The sequence below is a fragment of the Aquarana catesbeiana genome, linkage group LG01, assembly GCF_042186555.1.
Source record: "Aquarana catesbeiana isolate 2022-GZ linkage group LG01, ASM4218655v1, whole genome shotgun sequence".
Taxonomy (NCBI): domain Eukaryota; kingdom Metazoa; phylum Chordata; class Amphibia; order Anura; family Ranidae; genus Aquarana; species Aquarana catesbeiana.
Genome location: NC_133324.1, coordinates 674,885,240 through 674,909,353, shown reverse-complemented (window position 1 = coordinate 674,909,353; position 24,114 = coordinate 674,885,240). Strand labels below are relative to the sequence as shown.

The following is a 24,114-nucleotide window of genomic DNA, read 5'->3' as shown; positions in this document are numbered from 1 at the left end:
AATAACATGACCTAATTTAAAAACATTACAATAGATTTGTCATATTTTTCTAAGGTCTCCAAGAAGCGAAGCACAAAAGTATGAGATTTTGAACTAATACACTCCAATAGTTATTATTATCCTTCTTATCAACCCTGATCCCCGAATAAAATAAAGTGATTTATGGAGACAGGGCACCAACATATAAAGATATTAAGGTTTACAAAACCCCCAAATTGTGCTCTGTGTCTGTTCACTTGCAGTGCATAGGAACACATTTGCGTAGTGAGGGGGTTAAACATTGTCTCTATGTGTTAAATACAACTAAATGCAATATGTGGTGGAAATTAGCAAGTCTAATGCCGCGTACACACGACCAGACTTTCCGGCAGAAAAGGTCCGACGGAATCATTCCGTCGAACATTCCGATCGTGTGTGGGCTTCATCTGACTTTTTCTTTCTAAAATTCTGACGGACCTAGAAATAGAACATGTTTCAAATCTTTCCGACGGAATCAATTCCTATCGGTAAAACATGCTCGTCTATATGCTATTCTGACGGACCGAAAACGACGCAAGGGCAGCTATTGGCTATTGAACTTTCTTTTTCTAGTCCCGTCGTACGTCATCGCGTTCTAAATGATCGAACTTTGGTGTGATCGTGTGTAGTCAAGTCCGCTTCAGCGGAACTCAGTCGGAACTCCGTCGGAAAGACCGTCGGAGTCTATTCTGACGGAAAGTCTGGTCGTGTGTACGCGGCATAAGAAATGCAAAGTGAGCGTATGATGAAGAAATACATAAGTAGAGGAAAAAACCATTTGTAGCTCCAGCATTATAGGCAGTGAAACAAACGAAAAGCTTGACCCTGCCTATTCCACCTCTTCCTTATTGGTGCTCTAGTGTGATACGGATGCATTGATTGACAAGCAGGCTCAATAGATAATGGGTGTGGGCCTAAACCTGACTTTTAAAAGAAAAGTGAGGATTTGCATATACCTTGTATAACATGTATCTCTAGGTCTCAGTTTGAATAGCTCAGCTTTGTGAAAGGTTAACTTTAATACTTTGATATAACTTGTTCATCAGTAAACGGATCAAATGTATTGGTGTGTTATGAGAGTAAAAGGTAAAATATTGTGCATGCCAGATCATGGAAACACCTATTTAATGAAACCTGAGGGGATAGAAAGATGGGAGCTGACATTGCTGAGCTGTCTCTTAAAGTGGTTGTATACCCTTTTTTTTAACTTTTACCTGCAGGTAAGCCTATAATAAGGCTTACCTGTGGGTACAATTCATATCTCTTAAACCTGTACGGTTTAAGAGACATGTACTTTGCATGCAGCTGCTGACATCAGCGGCGAATGCGCTGTGAAGGCCCAACTCAAGGTCCGGCAGACACTGCTGGACCTTGCCGGGAAGAAGACTCCCGTGCACATGCGCGGAAGTGATATAATCGCGGCTTCGGTCACTCACAACGCCTAGGAAACATGTCAGCTCCCTCGGCGTGGACCGGGATCAGATGTCGAGGCCTCGTTCTAAGGTGAGAATTTCATAATGAGCTAGTATGTGCTGCATACTAGCTCATTATGCCTTTGCCTTGCAGGTTTTTTTATTTAAAAAAAAAAAAATCTGTGCGGGTATACAACCGCTTTAAAGGTGTATTGGTTATTCTTTTCCTGGTCTTGTGACTGTAAGTAGTCACTGACTTGAGACAAGCACAGAAGAGGAAAGCTTAGACTTTCCCAACTTTACTGGATGCTTGTTCCAGGTCCGTGACTTTTTAGGCAGTGAAGCAAAGATCAAAAACTTCCTCAAGGATTGTACCTCTCAAAGTCAGGCCAGTAACAGAAGCTACCATAGTTCTACTTTTACTGGTTTCTTTTAATACACATATGTTAATGGGAATACTGTATAATACAAACATTTTTTTTACATTTATAAATAACATAAGTAGCTAAGAGCTAAGTGCTGTCTGCAGAAACCTGCAGCAACCAATCATATCGTGCTTTATTGAAGTCACACTATAAGAAGGACTGGATGCTATGGTTTAGCATTTAGCACTTTTCTTCTTATACTATTTATTAAAGCAATACATGCGTTCTGATAAGAAATTTTAAAGGTACCTAATCAAATGTCTGTGTGTAAGAGCATTCAAATATACAATATACATGTATACTCTAGAAATGTCTATGAACTGTAAGAGTTTATGCTGTGAGTTACAATACACAGCAACATTTCATATTGAATAGGTTCAGTTTTTTTAAGCTATAATGCATGCACTGTCTGTCATAATGCTGCTATTTTACCAAATAAAAGTGAACATAAAGAGGCACTCACAGTGGTAGTTGTGATGATTTCCTCAGTGACAACCTTCAATGTGTCCACCACAGAGATGTATCCCAGTCGCCTGGCAATCGCAAGTGCAGTGTTACCATTCTGCAGGGGAGGAAGGAGTAAGGGAAAGAGTGGTAAAACTGTAAGCAAATTCAATTACATACAGTACAGCAAGTGAGCCAGCCTTCCCATCCAGAACAAGGCACCAAACATAGGAAAAAGGCGCTTCACAAATCTGTAATTCACTTCTGAAGTCTTTCTGTGCAGCTTTAATCCCCATAGCAACACAACACTCTGACATCTGCCAGCTTCTCTGCATAAAAATGTTCTGTCTGCTTTAAGGCTGTCACACTCCAGCACAATTTGCCTTAAAAGCTAGCTACTTAAGATGCTTCCAAATGCAGTGTTAGTTACCCTGATGTTTCTGAAATAGAGCTCCATTTAGTATTTTTAAAACATGTTTTCTAAGAAACAGTTATATGAAATGGATCGCATTGTCCGTTTTAACTAGGGAAGCGAACAGACGGTAAAACTTGGATTCATTTGAATTCAGTGCTCCCTTAAGAAAAATAAAGCTACATAAACACATCTGACAGTCATTTAGGAGAAGTACGAGTAATTTCCATAGAGGAAATTCTTAGTCCACTGTCTACAAATAACTGACACCGTAGGGCCATAAAATATATGCTCAAGAAGCACCTGACATTTATCCTCTTGCCAGTTTAAAATATTCTACAGATGAATGTGTCATTTTCACAAAGCATAAAAACATGTTCAGGCAGAAAAAAAAAATAATTATATACATATATACACTATATTGTCAAAAGTATTGGGCCTTTACACGCACATGAACGTTAATGGCATCCCAGTCTTAGTCCGTAGGGTTCAATATTGAGTTGGCCCACCCTTTGCAGCTATAACAGCTTCAACTCTTCTGGGAAGGCTGTCCACAAGGTTTAGGAGTGTGTCTATGGTAATGTTTGACCATTCTTCCAGAAGTGCATTTGTGAGGTCAGGCACTGATGTTGGATGAGAAGGCCTGGCTCACAGTCTCTTTATGGACCTTGCTTTGTGCACTGGTCCAAATCATTTGGTGGAAGGGGATTATGTTGTGGGGTTGTTTTTCAGGGGTTGGGCTTGGCCCCTTAGTTCCAGTGAAAGGAACTCTTAAGGCGTCAGCATACCAAGACATTTTGGACAATTTCATGCTCCCAACTTTGTGGGAACAGTTTGGGGATGGCTCCTTTCTGTTCCAACATAACTGTGCACAAAGCAAGGTTTATAAAGACATGGACAAGCGAGTTTGGGGTCGAGGAATTTGGTACAAAGTCCCGACCTCAACTTATAGAACACCTTTGGGATGAATTAGAGCGAAGACTGTGAGACAGGCCTTCTCGTCCAACATCAGTGCCTGACTTCACAAATGCGCTTCTGGATAAATGGTCAAACATTCCCATAGACACACTCCTAAACCTTGTGGACAGTCTTCCCAGAAGAGTTGAAGCCAAGTCAGTATGGACTAAGACTGGGATGCCATTAAAGTTTTTGTGCGTAGAAAGGCAGGCGTCCCAACACTTTTGACAATATAGTGTATATACACATTTTGTAAATGGCTAATGCCATGCAGCACAGAGTGTAACTGCACTAAAACCAGAAAACCTATTCAGTTTAATATACTAATATATATATATATACATATATATATATATATGTATGTATATATATATATATATATATATATATATATATATATATATATATACACACACACAACATGTATTAATAGTGCTAGGTCCTGCCACGGTGTGAGTACAGGCAAAAGGCACACAGGGCTCTGGAGTATTTTGCTTTGTAATCTTAGATTAGGGTCTGGAGTCTAGAGGCTTCAAAGAGTTTTCAGTAGGAAGAAGCATCCAATCTTGTGTCCAGGTCTTACTGGAGACCTGCAGGCTGTGCGAGTTTGCAGGTTTGAACACCTGCAAAGCGAGGCCTGTCCATAGCTCACTGCTCCCTTCAGGAGACAGGCGTGTGCTCCATCTAGGAGACAGGCGTGCTCTACCCAAGAGACAGCCCTTCATGCTGGAATACAAGCTGTACACTCACTACTTTACATTGTAGCAAAGTGTCATTTCTTCAGTGATGTCACATGAAAAGATATAATAAAATATTTACAAAAATGTGACGGGTGTACTCACTTTTGTGAGATACTGTATATTCCTGGTGGAGACTACAAGCGACCATGCCAGCGCGCATTGCACAGGCATGTTCCACCATTGTCACCATCAAAAATTGGTCTAGAGTAATGTGGAGCAGGCAGTGGTGGAGAATGAGATGACAGAAAGAGGTTGCAAAAAGGACTAGAAGAAATGAACAGCACTGGGATTTAAAATATGCAAAAAATGAAAACAATACTTGGATGGCAAATTTAAAGATGGCAATTGTTTAGTATTATGCAGTAGGGTTTGAATCTACTTTAAATCTGAAGCCTGAATGAATGATATTAAGTTTGCTTAAGTACACTGTATCAAAAGTAACTGCCATATTTGTTTTAAATAATATATTTACATTTTCTTCATTTTTTTTTGCATCTTAGTCCTCTTAATCTTTTCCAGTATCTTGAAGCCACTTCCTGTTTACATGTAACTGCTCCTGCAGATCATTGCAGCAGCTCAACTAGAAAATTGATGTCCGGCATTAACAGGAAGGACCTTCCTTGCAGGATCACTGGGTATTATTTTAATGAAACTTGTAGATTTGAGGAAATTGAAAAAAAATGGAGTGATATTAACATGTTAACACCTGTTAAGATTTTGGTGATGTTTCTTTTAGAAACATATATGTGTATTTGATGTGTGTCAGAACATTGGACATTGGATATTTAACAACATAAACAAAAGTCCCAAAGATAGGTCTTTGGTGGACACAAAATGATTGATTTACAGAACCCAATCAATCAGGTTATATCTTAAATGTACATGTGGTGAAAGTGCTGTCTTTTTTTATATGGAGAAATTTAAATATAGCAAATACAGTATTAACTTACACCTCAAAGATCTTCCAAAACTCTATTCTTTATCTCTTGCAAAAAAAGTTTTACATGGTCTCATTGCTGTAGTTTGTGTGTAACTGCCCTAAAATTGCCAATATACAGTCCAGTTGGCAGACTAGCTCCAAAATGACAGCTAAAGCGATTTTTATGGTATTCATTTTATTATAACTAGATCATTGTGGGTAAAAACAATCACAGTTGGGATATTACATTTAGGTAAAATGTAAGGTGAAGGTCTGTACCAAAACCCCTACTGCAAATAAACCACAGCACACAGGATACGTTAATTCAAGTCAGTGGAGGTAGGTCACACCACGGAGCTGTAGGTCATTTTTCAAAAAGTTTACCTGCTGTAGTTTGAACTATTAATACCAGAGAAATATACAATAAAGAACAAAAAGGTGCTTGCCATATATTTAGCACATTTTTAATACATTATAACCTTTAAGTATTTTATATTAGGGAAGTTGTGTCTGACAGGCTCTTGGACATATAAAAAGTATCCAACAAGAATAGTAAATACATGTTTTCTGCACAACATCATCAAGCAGCTAAATTCCATCTTAATACTGTTGAAGCATGTACTGGGTGCTGCCATTATTTATACTGTGTCTGAACTAGAGCCAACTCTTCATTACAACTCACTATTCAGATTAATAAATGTCCTAAATGTCCAGTCTAAGGCAAAGAGTATCCCTAATGCTATAACGTCTTTTGCAGTTGAGTTAAACACCTGAAAATTAGGCTACAGGGGTAGTTTCTTTGTCAACAGTCTTATCCAAAATAGATTTGGCAATTCTTGGCAATGACAAAACCTGACTGATATTGGTAATTCAAACAGGTGCCAAAGGAAAATAGCATGTGAGAGACAAAAGGAAAGGCAGTTCTACAGCTTCAAACACATGCTCAGGTGGTCCTCAAGCAAACACAAATTCCAATCCACTGGAACAGAATTAAAACAGCTTACTATCAGATAAAAAAAGTTAGCAGCAACCAGTACACACACAGATTATTAATGGAAAGGGTCTAAAAATAGAGTCACAGCATTTGTATAAGGGCAGGCTCACCTCTGTTTGGTGCATTTTTGGCATATTGCGTTTTAGGCAGGTTTTGCACACATTTTTCTGTGTGCTCCATTGAACTCTATTAGAACGCTCATTTTAATGAAAGCGCATCAAACTCCTGCATGCTACAACTTTGATGCAGTTTCATCAAATCGCATGTTCTATAGCGTTCATTGGTAGCCTACAAATGTGCCCAAAAAATGACACCCCAAACACACTGCACAGATGTGAACCTAAGGTGTGTATGGTCATTTTAAGTGTCTAACATTTACAAACTCCATGGGCTCTTGAATTGGGAAAGTGCAAAGTAGCTGCTATCTCCAGGTGCCTGCACTAACCCAGGTCTCTTTGTTTAAAACAGTAATCAATTTAACTGGTCACTGGCTCTGGCAAGAATGTTCACCCTTCACATTTCACAACTGTTTAGTTCTTGCAAAGGCTGGCCTCATTAAATGATGGTAGAGCAGAAGAAGACTGAAGGGGCCATGGAAATTCGCCACTGTTCTATTACAGAGTTTCTGGGATCCTTTGCAACTCTATAGAAGATCCAAGGTAACAGGCAGGTACCTGAAGGTGCCTACTTTTTAGGGTAAATGTCACAATTATTGGGAAGGCCCGCAGGTTTGCTTTAACTCTTATATAAAACTCAAATTAAAAGGTTTGAGAGTCTCAACTACAAAAGGCATGGACAAAGAGAAAAATAATGAATTTAAATATATAATACTTACAGTAGTGGTGGCGTTTGGTTTTGCACCATTTTGGAGCAAAACATTGATGATATGGGTATGTCCCTGCTGGGCAGCCTGATGTAAAGGAGTGTAACCATTCTGTGAAAAGTAAATAACAACAATGCAACACATTAATACACAGATTTAAAAAATGATATCCAAATGTGAATTTTTATTATTTGTTAGGATAGTATACATTCTATTATGAACAAAAGGAAGGATTGCAACTGAGAGCAGAGACCCATGATAGGGATAAGCAACTACTGGGCTCTTTGCTTGTACTGTATTAGGGAGGATCTTTTTTATCTCCAATACAAACAAAGAAGCCCTTCTGGAAATGCCAGCGCTGCCAGATTACCAATACAAGCCTTGTGCTCATCCATGCAGTGAGACAGCAAGACTTTTCATTATTTTCCTTGTGCAAAATAGGTTTAATACATAACCAGATTAATACATACAGTATGTAGACAGTAAAAAACCCTGTGTTCATCCCAGCCACACTTGCCAATTTTATTAAATATACTAATATTATTATTCATTTTAATATTAAAATATTAAGTAATTGAACACATTCTATATACAGCAAATTCTTTATTCTTTGGAGAATGTCAACATATCCTAGAAAGTTACATTGTAAAAAATGAAAGGTGACTACATCACATCATTCATCATATTCAGAGATATAATTTCCACAAAAAAACAAATAGTTGTTACAAACAGAATTACCTTTGTTTTAGCTGTGACACAAGCTCCATGTGACAGAAGGAAATTCACCATCTTAATGTTTCCATAGTGACAAGCTACAATTAGTGGCGTATAACCCAGCTGGAAGAAATAGATTTATTTATTGGAAACCAGAAACACCAATAATAGCTTGTGGCCTTGTGACATTGGGATTATTAAAGGAAATGTAGACATGCACATGGGTGAAATTTTCATTAAACGTACTCTGATGAGCAGTTTTATACATCACATCTGCAATCCACTAATATATTAAGTATATATTTTCAAAAAAATCTCCAAAACTGGCAATGTTCTCCAATCTTAATCTGCGTTAAATGCTACAGATGGATACTTTTAATGGCTTCACCTTACCTTAGTCTGAGCATCCAAATTGGCTCCCTCTTTTGCTAATATTTCAGCTACGTTGACCTTGTCCTCCTGGGCTGCTAGGTGCAATGGAGTCAGTCCATTCTGTGTAAGAAAAATAAAACATGCATTGCAAATATTCTAAAAACAACAGATTGTTCCAGCTTTTCTAGAATTCACAGATGAATTCATAAAAACAGCACATACAGTACATAAAGCACACCACGCATGTTGCCATCTGACTGTTCAATCTTCATACAATCCCCTTTAGATTTACCAAACTAGTAGATTATAAAGTATGGGATGAGTTTTAGATAAATAGTGCATGTCTCATCCTTCCGCAAGGATATGCACTTAACTTGCATTGAAGTTTGCTACATATGTCACAAACTGACTCTACCATTACAATCTTCATTGCAGATCATTGCAGATCAATTATTTAGAAGTGTTCCTACTTATCGAGTCGATGTGGTGCCCAACACATAGCCCGCAACCTATTGGGCATCATTTGGGCAGCAGCGTGGCAGCAGGTGCCAGGCGCTGGACGCATAGAAAGAATGTACAAGTAAAGTCCCTGCCTCAGGAGGAGAAAGAGAGAGAGCGACACAGGCACAGGTAGGCGCATGGAGTCTGTATCTCTCACTGGCACGTTGCAAGGACTCTTGGACCTGCACCCAAGTGGAATGAAGATCGCAGAGATGCTCCTCTAATGCAGGAATTCTTTGAGGAACAAATGAGTCAGGCAACATGGATGGTTGGAAACTATAATTCGCCATAAATGGAGACAATCATGAAACGGTATTGATGGCACTATTTTGAGCAAACTCTGCCCAAGGTAGGAGGTCTGACCAGTTATTATGGTGGCCAGAAATATAGCAGAGAAGAAACTACTCCAAGTCTTGGTTGGCTCGTTTTGCGGCCCCATTGGATTGTGGGTGGAGAAGGAAAGCTGAATTACTAACTGTGCACAAAAGGCTCACTAAACCCTGGAGACAAACTGGGTACCCCTGCCAGAGATTATAACCTTGGGTAGCCCATGCAACCAAAAGATCTCCCGAGCAAAAATGGATGCCAGTTCTTTAAATGTGCTCAACTTCTTTTGTGGAATACAATGTGACATTTTCAAGAGCCAGTTAACCACCATATGAATAACCGTGTTGCCCTGGGAGTTGGGTAACTCCACAATAAAATCCATAGACAGGTGGGTCCAAGGCCTCTCTCCATTCGGTATGGGTTGTAGGAGGCCCACTGGAAAGTGTTGTGGTGTCTCACTCTGTGCACACAAGGAAAAAGTTGCTACAAAGACATCAGCACAGAGACTAGGCCACCGGAATTGTTGAGAAATAGCCCAAATTAGTTGATTCTTCCCTGGGTGACTAGCCGCCTTGGGAGAATGGTAAGTCTGGAGCAAAGCAGTGCAGAGATTCCCAGGGACTAGGCAGCGGTCACCAGGTTTCTTGGAAGGAGACTGGATCTCAGCGGCACGGATTCCGTCACCCAAAGGTGAGGTGAGACTGGTGCGTACAGTAGCCAGAATGCAATCAGGAGGTATTACAGGAACAGGTACCGACTCAATCTTGGAAGCGGAGCAAAACTGTTGCGACAATGCGTCAGCCCTTATATTCTTAGTACCTCAGACAAGAATGTGAGATTTTTATGGTCAGTCAAAATGAGGACCGACACAGTGGTACCTCAGATGAGATGCCTCCATTCTTTAAGAGCTAAAATGATAGCTAACAATTTTCTGTCCCCAATCTCGTAATTGCATTCTGCAGGAGACAATTTCTTAGAAAAGATGCCACAAGGATGCATAGCGCTTTCAGAGGTAGGACGCTGAGACAGAAGGGCTCCCACTCCAGTCTCGGATGCATCAACCTCAAGAATGAAGGGTAGCATAGGATCAGGATGTGCCAGCACAGGAGCTGAAACAAAGGCAGCCTTGTGAGACTCAAAGGCTTTAATGAAATCCAGAGACCAATTCTGTGGGTTACCGTCCTTTCTGGTCATATCAGTCAGGGGTTTGACCAGAGAAGAGAAGTTCTGAATAAATTTCCGATAATTGTCAAAGCCAAGAAAACATTGTAATGGATGTAGACCTACAGGCCGAGGCCACTGTAGAACTGCAGATAATTTCTCTGGGTCCATCGAAAAACCGTCAGTCGAAATGTCATAACACAGAAATTTAACCTGTTCACAATGGAACTCGCATTTCTCCAACTTACAATACAGGTTATTATCTCTCAGCCTCTGTAGCACACAGGAAATCTCTGTGGTGGCTCTCTAGGGATCTAGAATATATGAAAATATCGTTGAGATAAATCACCACACATTGCTGCAACATATCTCGTAGGACATTGTTAATGAACTCCTGAAAAACTGCAGGAGCGTTGCAAAGACCAAACGGCATTATGAGGTATTTGTAATGTCCTGTCCTGGTGTTAAACGCAGTTTTCTATTTGTCACCTTGATCCTCACAAGATTGTATACCCCTCTCAGATCGAGCTTCGTGAAAACTGTTGCTCCCTTGAGGCAGTCAAATAATTTTGTAATCAACAGAATCGGGTAGGCATTCTTAATCGTGATGCGATTAAGACCCCTATAATCGATACAAGGTCTCAGTTCACCCCTCTTCTTTCTCCCAAAGAAGAAGCCAGCACCAGCAGGAGACGAAGATTTGCAGATAAACCCTCGAGAAAGTGCATCAGCAACGTAGTCCTCCATAGCTTTATGCCCCGAGACAGACAAAGGGTAAACCCGGTCACGGGGAGGCTTAGCACCAGGATGAATGTCAATTGCTCAATCATATGACCGGTGTGGAGGCAAACTACTGGCTTGATCCTGGTCAAAGACATCACTAAATTCGGGGCACTTCTCTGGCAAGGAGGAGAGGGAAGAGGTGCACAAGACCTTAGCCACTTTCTGAAAACATGTCTTACTGCATTGTGGCGACCAGGAAAGAACCTCAGCACAAAGCCAATCAAAAGAGGGGTTGTGCCTCTGTAACCAAGGATAACCAATAACCACAGGATAATGAGGAAAGGAAATGACTTGAAATTGGATTATCTCTTGGTGAAGAGCCCCTATGTCCATGGTCAACGGAGCAGTCTCATGAGTCACATGGGCAGGCTGTAGAGGTCTCCCATCAATAGCCTCAATGGCATGTGGCACAAAGCTGTGGCGGAATCGAGCGCTTAAACACAAAGGCACTGTCTATGAACAGGCCTGCAGCCCCAGAGTCAATTAGAGCCTGTGTGTCGATGGATGACTCAGACCACAAAAGGGTAACCAAAACTAGAGGCTTATCCTTCAAGGTAACTGGGGACATAACAATGCCACCTAAGGTCTGTCCCCTACAGGACCTCAGGTGCAAGCGTTTCCCAGACAGATAGGACAAGAATTCAAGAAGTGACCTGCCTGGCCACAATAGAGGCACAATCTCTCCCTCCTCTTAAAGGCCCTCTCATCCAGAGAGAGACGTGTAAAGCCCAACTGCATGGGTTCTACTTCACTGGCAGACTCGGTACCAGGAGGCATGGGAGGTGAGGGAGGCAAGGGTGGGACTGCAAACCTCAGAGCCAAATGTACAGGAGGCTTCTGCAAGCACTCCTTAAAGGAAGGTCTCTCTCGGAGTCTGAAGTCAATGAGGATGGCAAACGTAATCAACTTCTCCAGATCTGTAGGCATGTCTTGGGCTGCTATCTCATCTTTGATGTTAATTGAAAGACCATGAGGAAAAGCAGCCACAAGGGCCTCATTGTTCCAAGCGACCTCTACTGCCAGAGTATGGAATTCAATGGCGTAATTGGCAACAGTTCTCGTACTCTGTTTGATGGACATGGCTTGGCAGCAGAAGTGGAGCATGCGGGAACATCAAATACCCTTTTAAAGGAAACTGCAAACTCTGGGTAACTCAGAACAATGGGTTTTTTTGTCTCCCATAGAGGGTTTGCCCGGGCCAAGGGCAAACCCTCCAAGGGAAATAATGAAGCCTATTTTGCTTCTGTCCGTTAGGCATGCCTGGGGTAGCATCTCAAAGTTTATCCCAACCTGGTTAAGAAACCCTCTGCATTGAACTGGATCGCCCCCAAATCCCTGGGGAAGCAGAGCGGAACCAGACATACCTCTTACAGAGGTAATATTCGAGGCGGGTGCCTGCAGAGAGACTGTAGCAGCAGCAGGAAAGGCCTGCAACACAGGTTGTACAGGAAAAGCCACAGTGAGAGGATCCAGGTTAACAGTGCGAATCAGGAGCGTCTGTAACGCTATGGCAAACTAATCTATGCGGTGATCCTGCTCATTCAACCTGGAATAAATATTACCACTAGGTGGATTGCCTGCATCTCCTGAATTCATTGCCTTCGCCTACTGTCAGGAACCATAAAACAGACGGAGACAGAAAAAGCAGTAAAAATCACACCTTTTAATAAAATGGTAAAAATGGTACAACTGGTAAACGTAGTCAAAACATAGCCAGGGTTCGGTAGCCAAATCGGGTAGTCAGAATAAGTCAGGAAATCAGGAAGCCAGAGATCAGCATAGTCAGAGGCAGCAGACAGGATCAGGAACCAGAATGGACATCAGCCAGGCGAGTCTTCAACAGGAACAGAGCAGAGAGTCTATAGATATGTTGACCAAGGTGAAGGCATTGAAGAAATGAACCAGACAGTTTAAATAGCCAGAAGGGGCTGGCTGTGGGCTTGACTGATGACCAGATGATCAACAGGTGAGCCACTGTGGAACGATGAGTACTAGCAAATAACCAACAGCTGAGCAACCTGAGCACAGAGAAGAAAGGGCTGAGAGCCCAGCCCTGACACACAGTCACCAAACAAATCATTGGTAACACAATACGCGGCAATGGATTGAAATCCTGCAGCGCCCGCAAGGTCCCCCTCCTCAAGAAGGCACATGTACAGGCCCATCTGAAGTTTGCCAATAAACATCTAAATGATTCAGAGAAGAATTGGGAGAAAGTGCTGTGGTCAGATGAGACCAAAATTGAGCTCTTTGGCATTAACTCGACTTGCCGTGTTTGGAGGAAGAAAAATGCAGACTCTGACCCTAAGAACACCATCCCTACAGGCAAGCATGGAGGTGGAAACATTATGTTTTGGGGTTGTTTCTCTGCTAAAGGTACAGGCTGACTTTGCCGCATTGAGGGCGCTATGAACGGGGTCATGTATTTTAAAATCTTGGACAAGAACCTTCTTCCCTCAGTCAGAACACTGAAGATGGGTCGTAGATGGGTCTTCCAGCATGACAGTGACCCAAAACATACTACCAAGGCCACAGAGGAGTGGCTCAAGAGGAATCACATTAAGTTCATAGCGTAGCCTAGCTTCCAGACCTTAATCCTATAGAAAATGTATGGAGGGAGCTAAAACTTTGAATTGCAAAGCAACAGCCAAGACGCCTTAAGGATTTAGAGAAGATCTGTAAAGAAGAGTGGACCAAAATCCCTCCTGAGATGTGTGCAAACCTGGTCACCAACTACAAGAAACATCTTACCTCTGTGCTTGAACTTGATATTTATACTCACTGAGGACTATTATATAAATGCATTATAAGACACCAACAATTACATATTGATCTAGGATTAACATAAGAGATCTTAATGAATTGAAATTTCCTGTGTAATATTTATTTATTTATGGATTATATTATTTAATATTTTTATCACCATATATTGGAAAAATACTTAGTGCACTAGTTCACTTTATATAATTCTTTTTTTTGGAGTGGTATTAGAACACTATCTCACTATATATAATTCTCAATTTTTGGAGTGGTATTAGAAAGCAGAGGTGTAGTTCATACACATTCGCATATTGTTTTAGGAGCAATATAAGCAATCTCAATTTATTGTAACTACTTGTGTAATATTTATTTACGGATTTTATTATTTAATATTTTTATCACTATACTTTGAAAGTATTTAGTGCACTATCTCACTTTATATAATTTTCATTTTTTGGAGTGGTATCAGAACACTTTAGCAGTGGTGCAGCTTTATACACATTTTTAATATAAGGAAGAAGTGCAATAATCAACACCATCTTAAATATCTATACATTTTATCACCTGCACAAAGGATTATCACGGCACTTAGAATAAGATTCTAATAGATCTTATATGGTCACATAACACATTTTTGTACATGTTTGCCATAATATAACACTATACAAGATACCACAATAGTCCCTTAGCGTGTCAGTTTATTATAAAATGTATTACCTCTGTGCTTGCCAACAAGGGTTTCTCCACCACTAAGTCATGTTTTGCTTGGGGATCAAATACTTATTTTATTCACTGAACTGCAACTCAGTTTTTAAAAATTTGTATCATTTGTTTTTTTTGCTGGATTTTTGGTTGATATTCTGTCTCTTTTAAAATACACCTATGATAAAAATTATAGACCCTTTATTTATTTGTAAATGGGCAAACTTACAAAACCTGCAGGGGATCAAATAATTATTTTCCTGACTGTAAAGGGGAGATCTTAAAGTCCAGCTCCGGGCAAATAAACAAATTATCCTTTGCAGTGGGGCTGTGGGTTAATTACACATTGTCTCCATGGGAGAGGAGGAACATTTTTAATTACCTGATCCTCCTCTCCAGAGACGGTGCTCCCCACAATCTGGTAATGGAATGTCCCTTGGCACCTTCACATCCAGTGCAGGACTATGGACCCTGCTCTGGTCCTAATGACATCAGGACTCAAGAACGGTGAAGCCTGGGATGCAGGTGCTGCAGAGACCGGTCTAGTTGCAGGGAGAATGGAGATAAGTACATTTTTTAAATCCCACTGTAAGCGATCATTTTTTATTTGCCCGGAGTTGGACTATAGCGTTTAAAGGCACAGTGACATGGAGGCTGCTACTGGTGACCTCATTCTGAAAATGTAATTTGCCTGGCAGTCTTTGCCTTCCATATTTCCAAAGACACTGACCTAGAAAAAGCTTGTTGACCAAGTGAGTGAAGACAACACTGCGTATCTTCACGTCAGCAATTTAAAAAACACTAAACAATGCCAACTTTATAGCTAGGGCATTAGCATTTTCAAAGGGGAAGGGTAGCCTCATAGTTTCTCAGCACAGGTTTCTTTAAAAAGAAGTCTGGGATAATTAAGGCTGCTAATGATAAAACCTACACTGGGTGCTAAGCACTTTGATAAGATTGTTATCTAGATTGGATCTATGCCGCATGGAACGTATTGCCTGAAATATGCATTTTAAACATGCAAGGCTTTCTTCCAAATGCTGTGCAAAATAGCAAAATAATCACATTTGCTTATAGTAGACAAGGATAACACAAAACACACCAGAATAACAGTCTTAGCCCTCATGCACACAGGCTGTTAAAAAAACGTTATGAAAACGCCAGTATCTTTGCAGTGATTTTTTAAAACTTTTTTCAGCGTTTTTCAGCGTTTTTGCAATAGCGGTTTTTAGCGTTTTTGAACTTTTTTTGCGTTAGCGTTTTTGAGCGTTTTTTTTTTTTTTCAAATTTTTTTTTCTTTTTTTTTCAATGGATCAAAAACGCTAAAAAACGTTGGTGAATGACGTTTTTGAACGTTTTTCAGCGTTTTTCAGCGTTAGAGCGTTTTTACAGCTGAAAAACGTCTCTCAGAACCCACTGGTCCTGGGTTTTTTTTACAGCTTAAAAACGCCTATGCCACTTGCAGCTCAAAAACGCCTAGGTGGGCATGAAGCCATAGACTAACATAGACAGGCCTTTTTAAGCTGCAAAAAAAGCTCAAAAAAGCAGCTGTAAAAACGTCCGTGTGCATGAGGACTTAACAGGACTTACTGTAATAAAGCCATAATTTTCTTTAAAGTTTTTACTAAAAACTTTTTGTTTGGTTTTGCATAGAGTGCAGGGGATTAGAACGCTTGTCAGCTTTTATTGCTGTTTGTGCCCCCGTTATGGAGATGCACCCTCTCCATTTGTCCTGTTTACCATTATCATTGAAAGTGAAAGTAAAAGAAAATCCCAAAGAGTTGACCTGATAGAGCTAATAAAAAACGAAACAGTACAACAATATGTTGCACTGTTACATACTTTGTTAAAGCCAAGCATCTGAAGTGCATATGAAACTTCACAATAAAACCAAAGCCCACCTTTGTTCCAACGTGAATATTGGCTTGTTTGTTGAGCAGAAGTGTCACCATGTCAGCATGCCCTTCCTGGGCTGCGAGGTGGAGAGGGGTGACTCCTTGCTTAGTCAGAATGTTGGTTTCTGCTCCATAGTTCAGTAGAGTAGTAGCTATCTGCATCTGTTTCTTTTTAGCGGCAATATGCAGAGGAGTATAACCATTCTATAATGTTAGAAAAGAGACAACATTTTACCTTCTCTGTGATACAATTTTTTTCACCATGATAGCAGTTTTATTTACTTATCTAACAACATTTCGACTTGGGTTATAGGTTTATTCTGTGATTGTAATTTGACAAATTACACTGGAAGCTTCCTATGAAATCATTCTTTAAAAACTGATTGCATCGATTAACTGATGGCTTACTGAAAGAGGCAAAGAATACACAGCAAATTGCAGCCAATCAGAACTTATCTTTCAGTAATCTTGTTTTAGTAATTTGAAACCTTATCGGTTCCTAAGATACTTTTATTTCTTCTTTAAAGCAGATTTAATCCCTAACTGAATGACATTTAGTTTGCTAAAGCACTGTTAAACTGCTATTTCTTTTTTTAAATACTGTTCTCACCTTTTTTCATCATAGTGCTGCTGATCTCTTCCAGCATCTTTAACCTTTTGCCAACCATGCAGCTTATATGTGCAGCGACAGGGAGGGTGGACCTCAGCACCCACACACTACATATATGCATCCATGGCGGCCAAGGTTTCTGTGTTGAGAGCAAGCTCACTATGTGCTCCTAGCACAGTAACCAAGCTGTTCCAGTCAGCACCTGGTTTCTGTTCTGGGCCCTCAAACTGGTGATCACCTTGACGGCCAATCACAGTGATCCTGTGATCAGGAAGACTGTCCCGTCTCCCAGCCATAAACCCAATTAAAGGGAAAGAGGAATTGAGCTGCTTCATGTCTACATGCACTCTAGTGCAATCATTGTTTTTTACCCACTTCCTAAAGGTGACATCAATGGACCATGCCTCCACAATGTGTACTGGCACAGCCTTTTGTGGTCCCAAACAATGGCGCCTGTGATAGAGTCACACTGCAGGAGTACATATAAGATACATTTGTGACCCCATAACAGGAAGTGTCTACACAGGGACCTTGCAGGATACCAGGATTACCAGGTATTCTTTTAGTGAAAGCTGTAGATTAAACTTATGACATTATATCGGTATGTTAAAACGTACAGTACATTTAGACTGAACGATAGACCGGGAATGTAATGCGGTTCTCCGGTTTTGCTTTTGCTGGGGCCTACACCTTGTTTTTTCTGGGAACATCAAGTCCAATATACGTTAATGGGGTCCCATTGGGTTCTTCAGAATCCTACACGATAGTGTATCTCACATGGTTGGGTTTGCCTGGAATGGGAGGGGATGTGTGGCCTTGTGGTGCCTATGCCACTACATCTTTATGGGCCAATGAGGCCGGATAAGTTTTTGTGTTTCTACTGTAAGAGCACATTTGGGCCCTGTATTGTATTGTGTATTCTTGTTATTCAAAACAAAATAAAAAGAAATGTATTAATAAAAAGAAATGAATTATTAAAAAAAAAAAAAAACTTACAGTACATGAAATTTTAGTGGATGAATCTAGAGCTACTTTGATCACACACTTTTAGATTAAGCCTCTTATCTAAGGCATTGTATTTCATTTTTAAGAATCTAAACTGATTATACAGTAAATTAACTAAAATAAATGCACTGATACAATACCATTACAATACCGCCCTACTACAGACACACATTTTAGTGTAATGACAGACATAAAAACCTCACCTTAGCTGTGACATGGGGAGAAGCACCCTTATCCAGTAACAACATCGCCACCTTCTGGTTGTCATAGTGAGCAGCAACATGGAGTGGTGTGAGCCCATTCTGCAAAGGGCGTGTTTGTTATGAGGTTAAAACAGTTAGTTACTAAAGCTCTACAGAAGCTATACACACTTGCATTGTAGTCATATAAAATAGCCTTTATATTAATTGTGTAAGACTAACAAGTACATGAATGGTGCATGGTGTATGTTAAAGGGATAAAACATTTATAACTATGTGAACATTGTTGTTAACATATAATAATAAATAATTACGTTGATCACTATACTTAGGCATACTCATAATCATAATATTCTATGCAGCTCTATACTTAATCACATGGATTTACCTTTCCAGCAGAATCTGGCGGTGCACGGCGCTGGAGGAGTAATTTTGCCACATCCAGGCTTCCATATTTAGCAGCCACATGTAGGGGTGTAAATCCCTTCTGAAAAAGTGCAAGATCACAGAGGAATTTGTCTCGGTTAACAGCTGAAGGGCGTCTCTATCTTGTTGTGTGGTGTCTATTGCAATACATTTATCTATACATTGATCTTTAATACTTTTGATGGTATGTAGTATGACACACATATCCTGATGACATGGTTACCGTGGCAAGGAAGAATAACTTGGGCCTGTGTGTACTTTTTGTGTGCCAGTTGTTACAACTGGAGATTCTTAAAAGAAAACGATATTGGGAGAAACATGTAGGTTGCCTCTGCTGACCTCTGGCTACATACTTGTGTCAGGCTTAAAAGCGAGATAGTACTTCATAATAATTTCCCCAATGTGTCGGACCGCTGCTGGCGATGCCAACAGGAATAAGGGACTTTACAGCATTTTTTCTGCCCCTGCCCCAAATTGGATAGCTTCTGGAAAGAGGTAGATTCTTGCAAATGTTCACCCAGAGGACCCAGTCTTTTTCCTTTTACATGTCTCTGATATCCGAGACAACATACAAATAATCAATTCTAAGCTACCTCCTTAACACTGCCAAATCCTGCATTGAATTGAGATGGAAAGGCCGACACCCTCCCTCGATTTCACTATAGCTGACAAGAGTGGAGGAACTGAACACTATGGAATATTTAGTATTGTCAACTCAAAATAAACACAAACCCTACTCTAAAATCTGGATCTATTGGAATATGTTTACATTTTCAGATGAGGGTAAGGCCCTTTTCGGAGCTAGCGCCCAGTAATCCAACCCATCCTGTCCTCCTTCTCCCAGCGACTTTTCCCTTTCCCCTCCCCCTACTCTCCTCCACCTCCTTTTTCCTATCTTCTTCCCCCTCCTCCGCTCAGCCCCTCCCTTCCCCTATCCACCATTCCTGCAAGCCTGCCCTCACCCCATGTCCCTTCAATATTTACCTGTTTGCCCGTACTGATAAGAGAAAACCCAGTATCCCATGCAAGCCTATTGTTCTGTTCGATTATGTTATGTGTTGGTCCAGTCAAATATTAGTGTTAAGAGCCTTCAGTAGAACAAACTTATTTGCCTTAGGGTATTGGTTGCCATACTAATTGTGTTGTGTTTTGTGTTAAGTTGTTATATTTTTTTTTTTTTTTTGTTTTTTTTTAAGCCTGGGCATTCCCAATAGGCTTTGACAACAAAAAAGAATTTACAAAAAAATAACTATCAGTGTTAAGGGACCTTCCCTCAGCTGACAAATCGGGATTGATTATGCTGATTGGGTGCCTTTGTATCTTGTGGTTAATGCACTTTTTTGTTCGCCTTTATTATGCTCAGGGTATGGCATTATGTCGCATGTCTATATGTTTATATTGCAACTTGTCATTTTGTGAATGCTGGATACTTTAAATAAAGAATTTGCACAAAAAAAAAAATAGATATATATATAGATAGATAGATAGATAGATAGATAGATAGATAGATAGATAGATAGATAGATAGATAGATAGATAGATAACTATAAAATAGAAACAGACAGGCAATGAGACATTTAAGAAAAATATTATCTATGGTAATATAGGCATTTTCTCATAAACGATTTATTTGAATTTCAAACAGTAAAAACTGTAGTCATATGTGAAAATCGTTATAGATGCTATACTGTGTCAAGGTAATCATATAGAACTTAATTGAATTGGAATTGTTCAAATCCCTCCCCAGGTTAGGACTGCAGCCATGACACCTGAATCAGAAGCTTAAAGCAGTATTAAACCCCAGACCCAAAATGTAATATAATGCAGATTACCAGTCATTGAATGTAGTAGCTGCATTACATTTATTTTTTAGGCTTTTCCCCTTCTGTTTTCACCTGGTGATCATGCCAGTTACACACCTCCTGTATTTGAATGCCCCCACTCTGGATGAAGGAGCACATGGGACACATTTAGGGAGCAGCATTGTCAGTCTGGGGGAGGGGAGTGTTAGATGTACTAGCAGATTTAGATACATTAATACATTGAAGCTAAATTATTATTATTATTATTATTATTCAGGATTTATATAGCGCCAACAGTTTACGCAGCGCTTTACAATATAAAAGGGAGACAATACAGTTATAATACAATACAATAGGATTAAGAGGGCCCTGCTCAGAAGAGCTTACAATCTAAATTCCAGCAAATACTTTATACGCAGTTACAGCAAACTGATTTTTTTTCCTTTTAGGATAAAGGTCTTACATAAATAAAACTGATTATTGCAAGCACTCATTCATGCAATTGATACATCTGCAAGAGAGCGTGTTCTTTTGAAAACAACAGACTTACTGGCCAAATCACCAGGTTAATATAGAAGAAAGAAAGCCTAAAAAAGAAAACAAATGCAGTGACCACATCTAAGAATTGGCAATATAATAAATATTTACTTTTGGTTTAATACCACTTTAAGTCTAGTGTACGTGTCTCTTGTGTACATACTGTATGTCACTCATGTAAAAGGACAATAAGTATAAGCTCTCATAGAGCAAAGTGTAATTTGAATGGTTTACTTACACCAATGCACAATATGCTCATGCTGTACAAATTACATTTATTAGACAAATGCAGGTAAAAATGATTGTAAAAACTATTTTTTAAATTAATAATAGTCATATTATACTTACCTGTTATTGCCTTCTCCTCCTCTCGGAGTGCCCCCATAGCAAGCTGCTTGCTGTGGTTGAACTCATTAGGGCTCAATCCCAAGCCAGGCCTTGCGGGACTATAGACACCCCCCAGATCCTTCCTCACAGGCTTTGACTGACAGCAGCAGGACCCAATGGCTCTCACTGCTGCAGGGTCTCCTTTGAGAAGAGGAAAGGGGAGAAGAGCTGTTGCAGATTGGCACAGCGCCTGATTGAGATTGTGCTCAGATACAGTGAGCTTTTTTGGAGGGGGGATGCTTTTAAAAGGTTTTTTACTTTAATGCAGAGAATGCATTAGGATAAAAAATCTTTTACCTTTACAACCCCTTTAAATAACTGGATGATGTTGCATTGCAGTGAGATGCTTCAGGCTGTGCTCTATTGCCCTCTAGCAGGAAAGCCTTGTTATTGCAAAACATCAATACTGTCATGCAGAAAAATGAAGTGGTTACCTTAGTAGGCGCAGAGTGTGCAGCTCCAGCCTCCAGCAAGACTGAAGCTACATCTACCTGCCCCTCTCTAGCAGAGATATGAAGAGGGGTGTAGCCATTAGTAGTAGCAGCATCTGGGTGAGCCATGTGTTGGAGCAACAACTGAACAATTTCTGTTTTCCCCAAACGAGATGCAATGTGTAGAGGTGTCTGCTCCTCCTAAAGTAGAGGTAAGAACAGAACATAATGTAAGTCAATTCACCTTAAAAGGTTATTGCATGTTTTATGAAGACAGTAATTACAATACCAAGAACCGAAGATGTTTTATTCTCAAAGACTACAATTAAGCTAAGTTCACTTACCCCCAACAGAACCACCAAGGTAAAGTTATATACATTTGTCTACTAAATACAAGCAATGACCATTCTCTGGTAGAATTTCCTCCAGTGAACTTAGAGCTCCAAGAAAAAGGAATGGAACCCTGGATAGCTGTGCCAATAGATATTCACTGTATTTTTCAGGTTATAACACTGTGTGTAGTCAGAATTTAGGGTGCTTATGCCATATAAAGTAATGCTGTACCTGGGCATGTTTAATAGTGCAAATGTTGCACACATCTTTGCCCTAGCTTATTAAACTTGAAAGGGTTAAACCTGAATACTATTAACATGATTACATAATGAAGTTCATGGACATCAAAGAGTGATATCTGTTGTTGTAATCCAGCTTGTACACAATTTAAAGTGCTCAGGGGCATATTTATAAAGCAGTGAATGGCCCATCCACTGCTTTACAGTGTTACATTCACTACTTTATAACTATATATGTATTCTCAGCAAAAGGGAGTCAGTGTACTAAGATGTCTGAGTTATCTGAACCACATCATTATCACAGCAATTTTGTTAATTCACATACTTAAAGCTCTGGGCAATTTTTACTTTTCCCATGTACTCATTTTGTCTAGTGGTGAACACAGAGCCTATACTCACCAGATCCTTCAATCCTCCAGAAAACAGTGCTCCCCCATGTCCAGCAGTGGACTGTTCCTGATCTCTTCATGTCCAGAGCTGTGTATGGGCATGATGACTTCAGGAACAGTCCACCACACAAGACTGCTGGACCGCGGGGGTGGGGGGGGTGGTGTTGTAGGGTGTAAGCCAAAGGGACCTGTTATCCCCTGGGAGGATCGGACAATTAGGTAGGTATATCTCGACTCTCGGAACCCCTAGACAAAAACAGGCAGTTAACCCATGCAGTCCGGGCACATCCCCACTACATGGAAAAAAATATTGCCCCGAATTCAGCTTTAAATCTTGCTATGGTGTGTGAACTGTATATTTTTAAACAACTAATGACAGCTTCATGGAACCTTGTTTTCCTCACTAGACACAAAGGGGTTGATTTACTAAAGGCAAATCCATTTTGCACTACAAGTGCACTGCAAGTGCACTTGGAAGTGCACTTGAAAGTGCAGTCGCTTTAGATCTGAGGCAAAGATATGAAATAAGAGGAAGCTCTGCTGATTTTATCATCCAATTATGTACAAGCAAAAATGCTGTTTTTTATTTTCCTTGCATGTCCCCCTCAGATCTACAGCAGCTGCACTTCCAAGTGCACTTGTAGTGCACCTGTAGTGCAAAGTGGATTTGCCTTTAGTAAATAAACCCCAACGCATTAATTTAAGGAGTGAAAACCTGTTTGGTGATTGAGAATTCTTTGTGAATAAGTTCTAATTAAAAACACACAAACATCAATATTATATACTATAGGAGTACATTTTATTGAGTTGTGTGGTTAAACCTTAGAAAACTCACAATTTCTAATCATAAAAATCTGATATTGTAGTGAATTGACCTTATATATCTTAAAAATAGCATATATATTTAGAATAACTGGAGCAAAAACTTCAGGCTTAAGGGAGCATACTGCTTAAGCTGCAAACCTGAGGACAACATGCTTAACATTCTACTTTAACTTAAGTGTTAGTTAATACTGCCAGTGAATACTGTGTGTGCTGGAATAGATGCAATTAATTTTTGCATTTCAGTAAGTTTAGATGCAAGCTGTATGTAACATATTAATCTGGATCAGTCATCATTGTCAAATATCTTTAGGAAAGAAAGAATTAAAGAAATGACTAGTGTGTAAATGAAAACAGCTGTAATATTACATGCATGCATATAACTTGGAAACTAAAGTTGCAATATGTTGATTGAAACATAAAAAGCTATTAGTATTCTCTAAGCTATTAGGCATAAGCAGTGGGGTTTAGGTACCAGGGATCCCCGTCATGGCCAGGCTAGTAGCAGAAAGTATGTAGGAAGGCTGCAGCATGGCCATTTACAATTAAGCACAGACACTTACAATGATTCCAA

General features: G+C 39.9%; 1 protein-coding gene across 27 annotated transcripts in view; it reads right to left on the bottom strand.

Moving 5' to 3' along the window:
- ANK2 (ankyrin 2) overlaps window positions 1-24,114 on the bottom strand; it is a 793,913-nt gene that overhangs the window by 151,454 nt on the left and 618,345 nt on the right. For 22 of the 27 annotated variants that reach the window (XM_073602841.1, XM_073602877.1, XM_073602815.1 and 19 more), the window contains 8 exons: window positions 21,761-21,958; window positions 18,563-18,661; window positions 18,178-18,276; window positions 16,366-16,563; window positions 8,252-8,350; window positions 7,883-7,981; window positions 7,157-7,255; window positions 2,319-2,417 (listed from right to left, as the gene is read on the bottom strand). In XM_073602841.1, the coding sequence (XP_073458942.1) occupies window positions 2,319-2,417; window positions 7,157-7,255; window positions 7,883-7,981; window positions 8,252-8,350; window positions 16,366-16,563; window positions 18,178-18,276; window positions 18,563-18,661; window positions 21,761-21,958 (990 nt within the window). The remainder of the gene's footprint in view (window positions 1-2,318; window positions 2,418-7,156; window positions 7,256-7,882; window positions 7,982-8,251; window positions 8,351-16,365; window positions 16,564-18,177; window positions 18,277-18,562; window positions 18,662-21,760; window positions 21,959-24,114) is intronic. The other 5 variants (XM_073602910.1, XM_073602858.1, XM_073602981.1 and 2 more) reach the window with 1 other exon arrangement.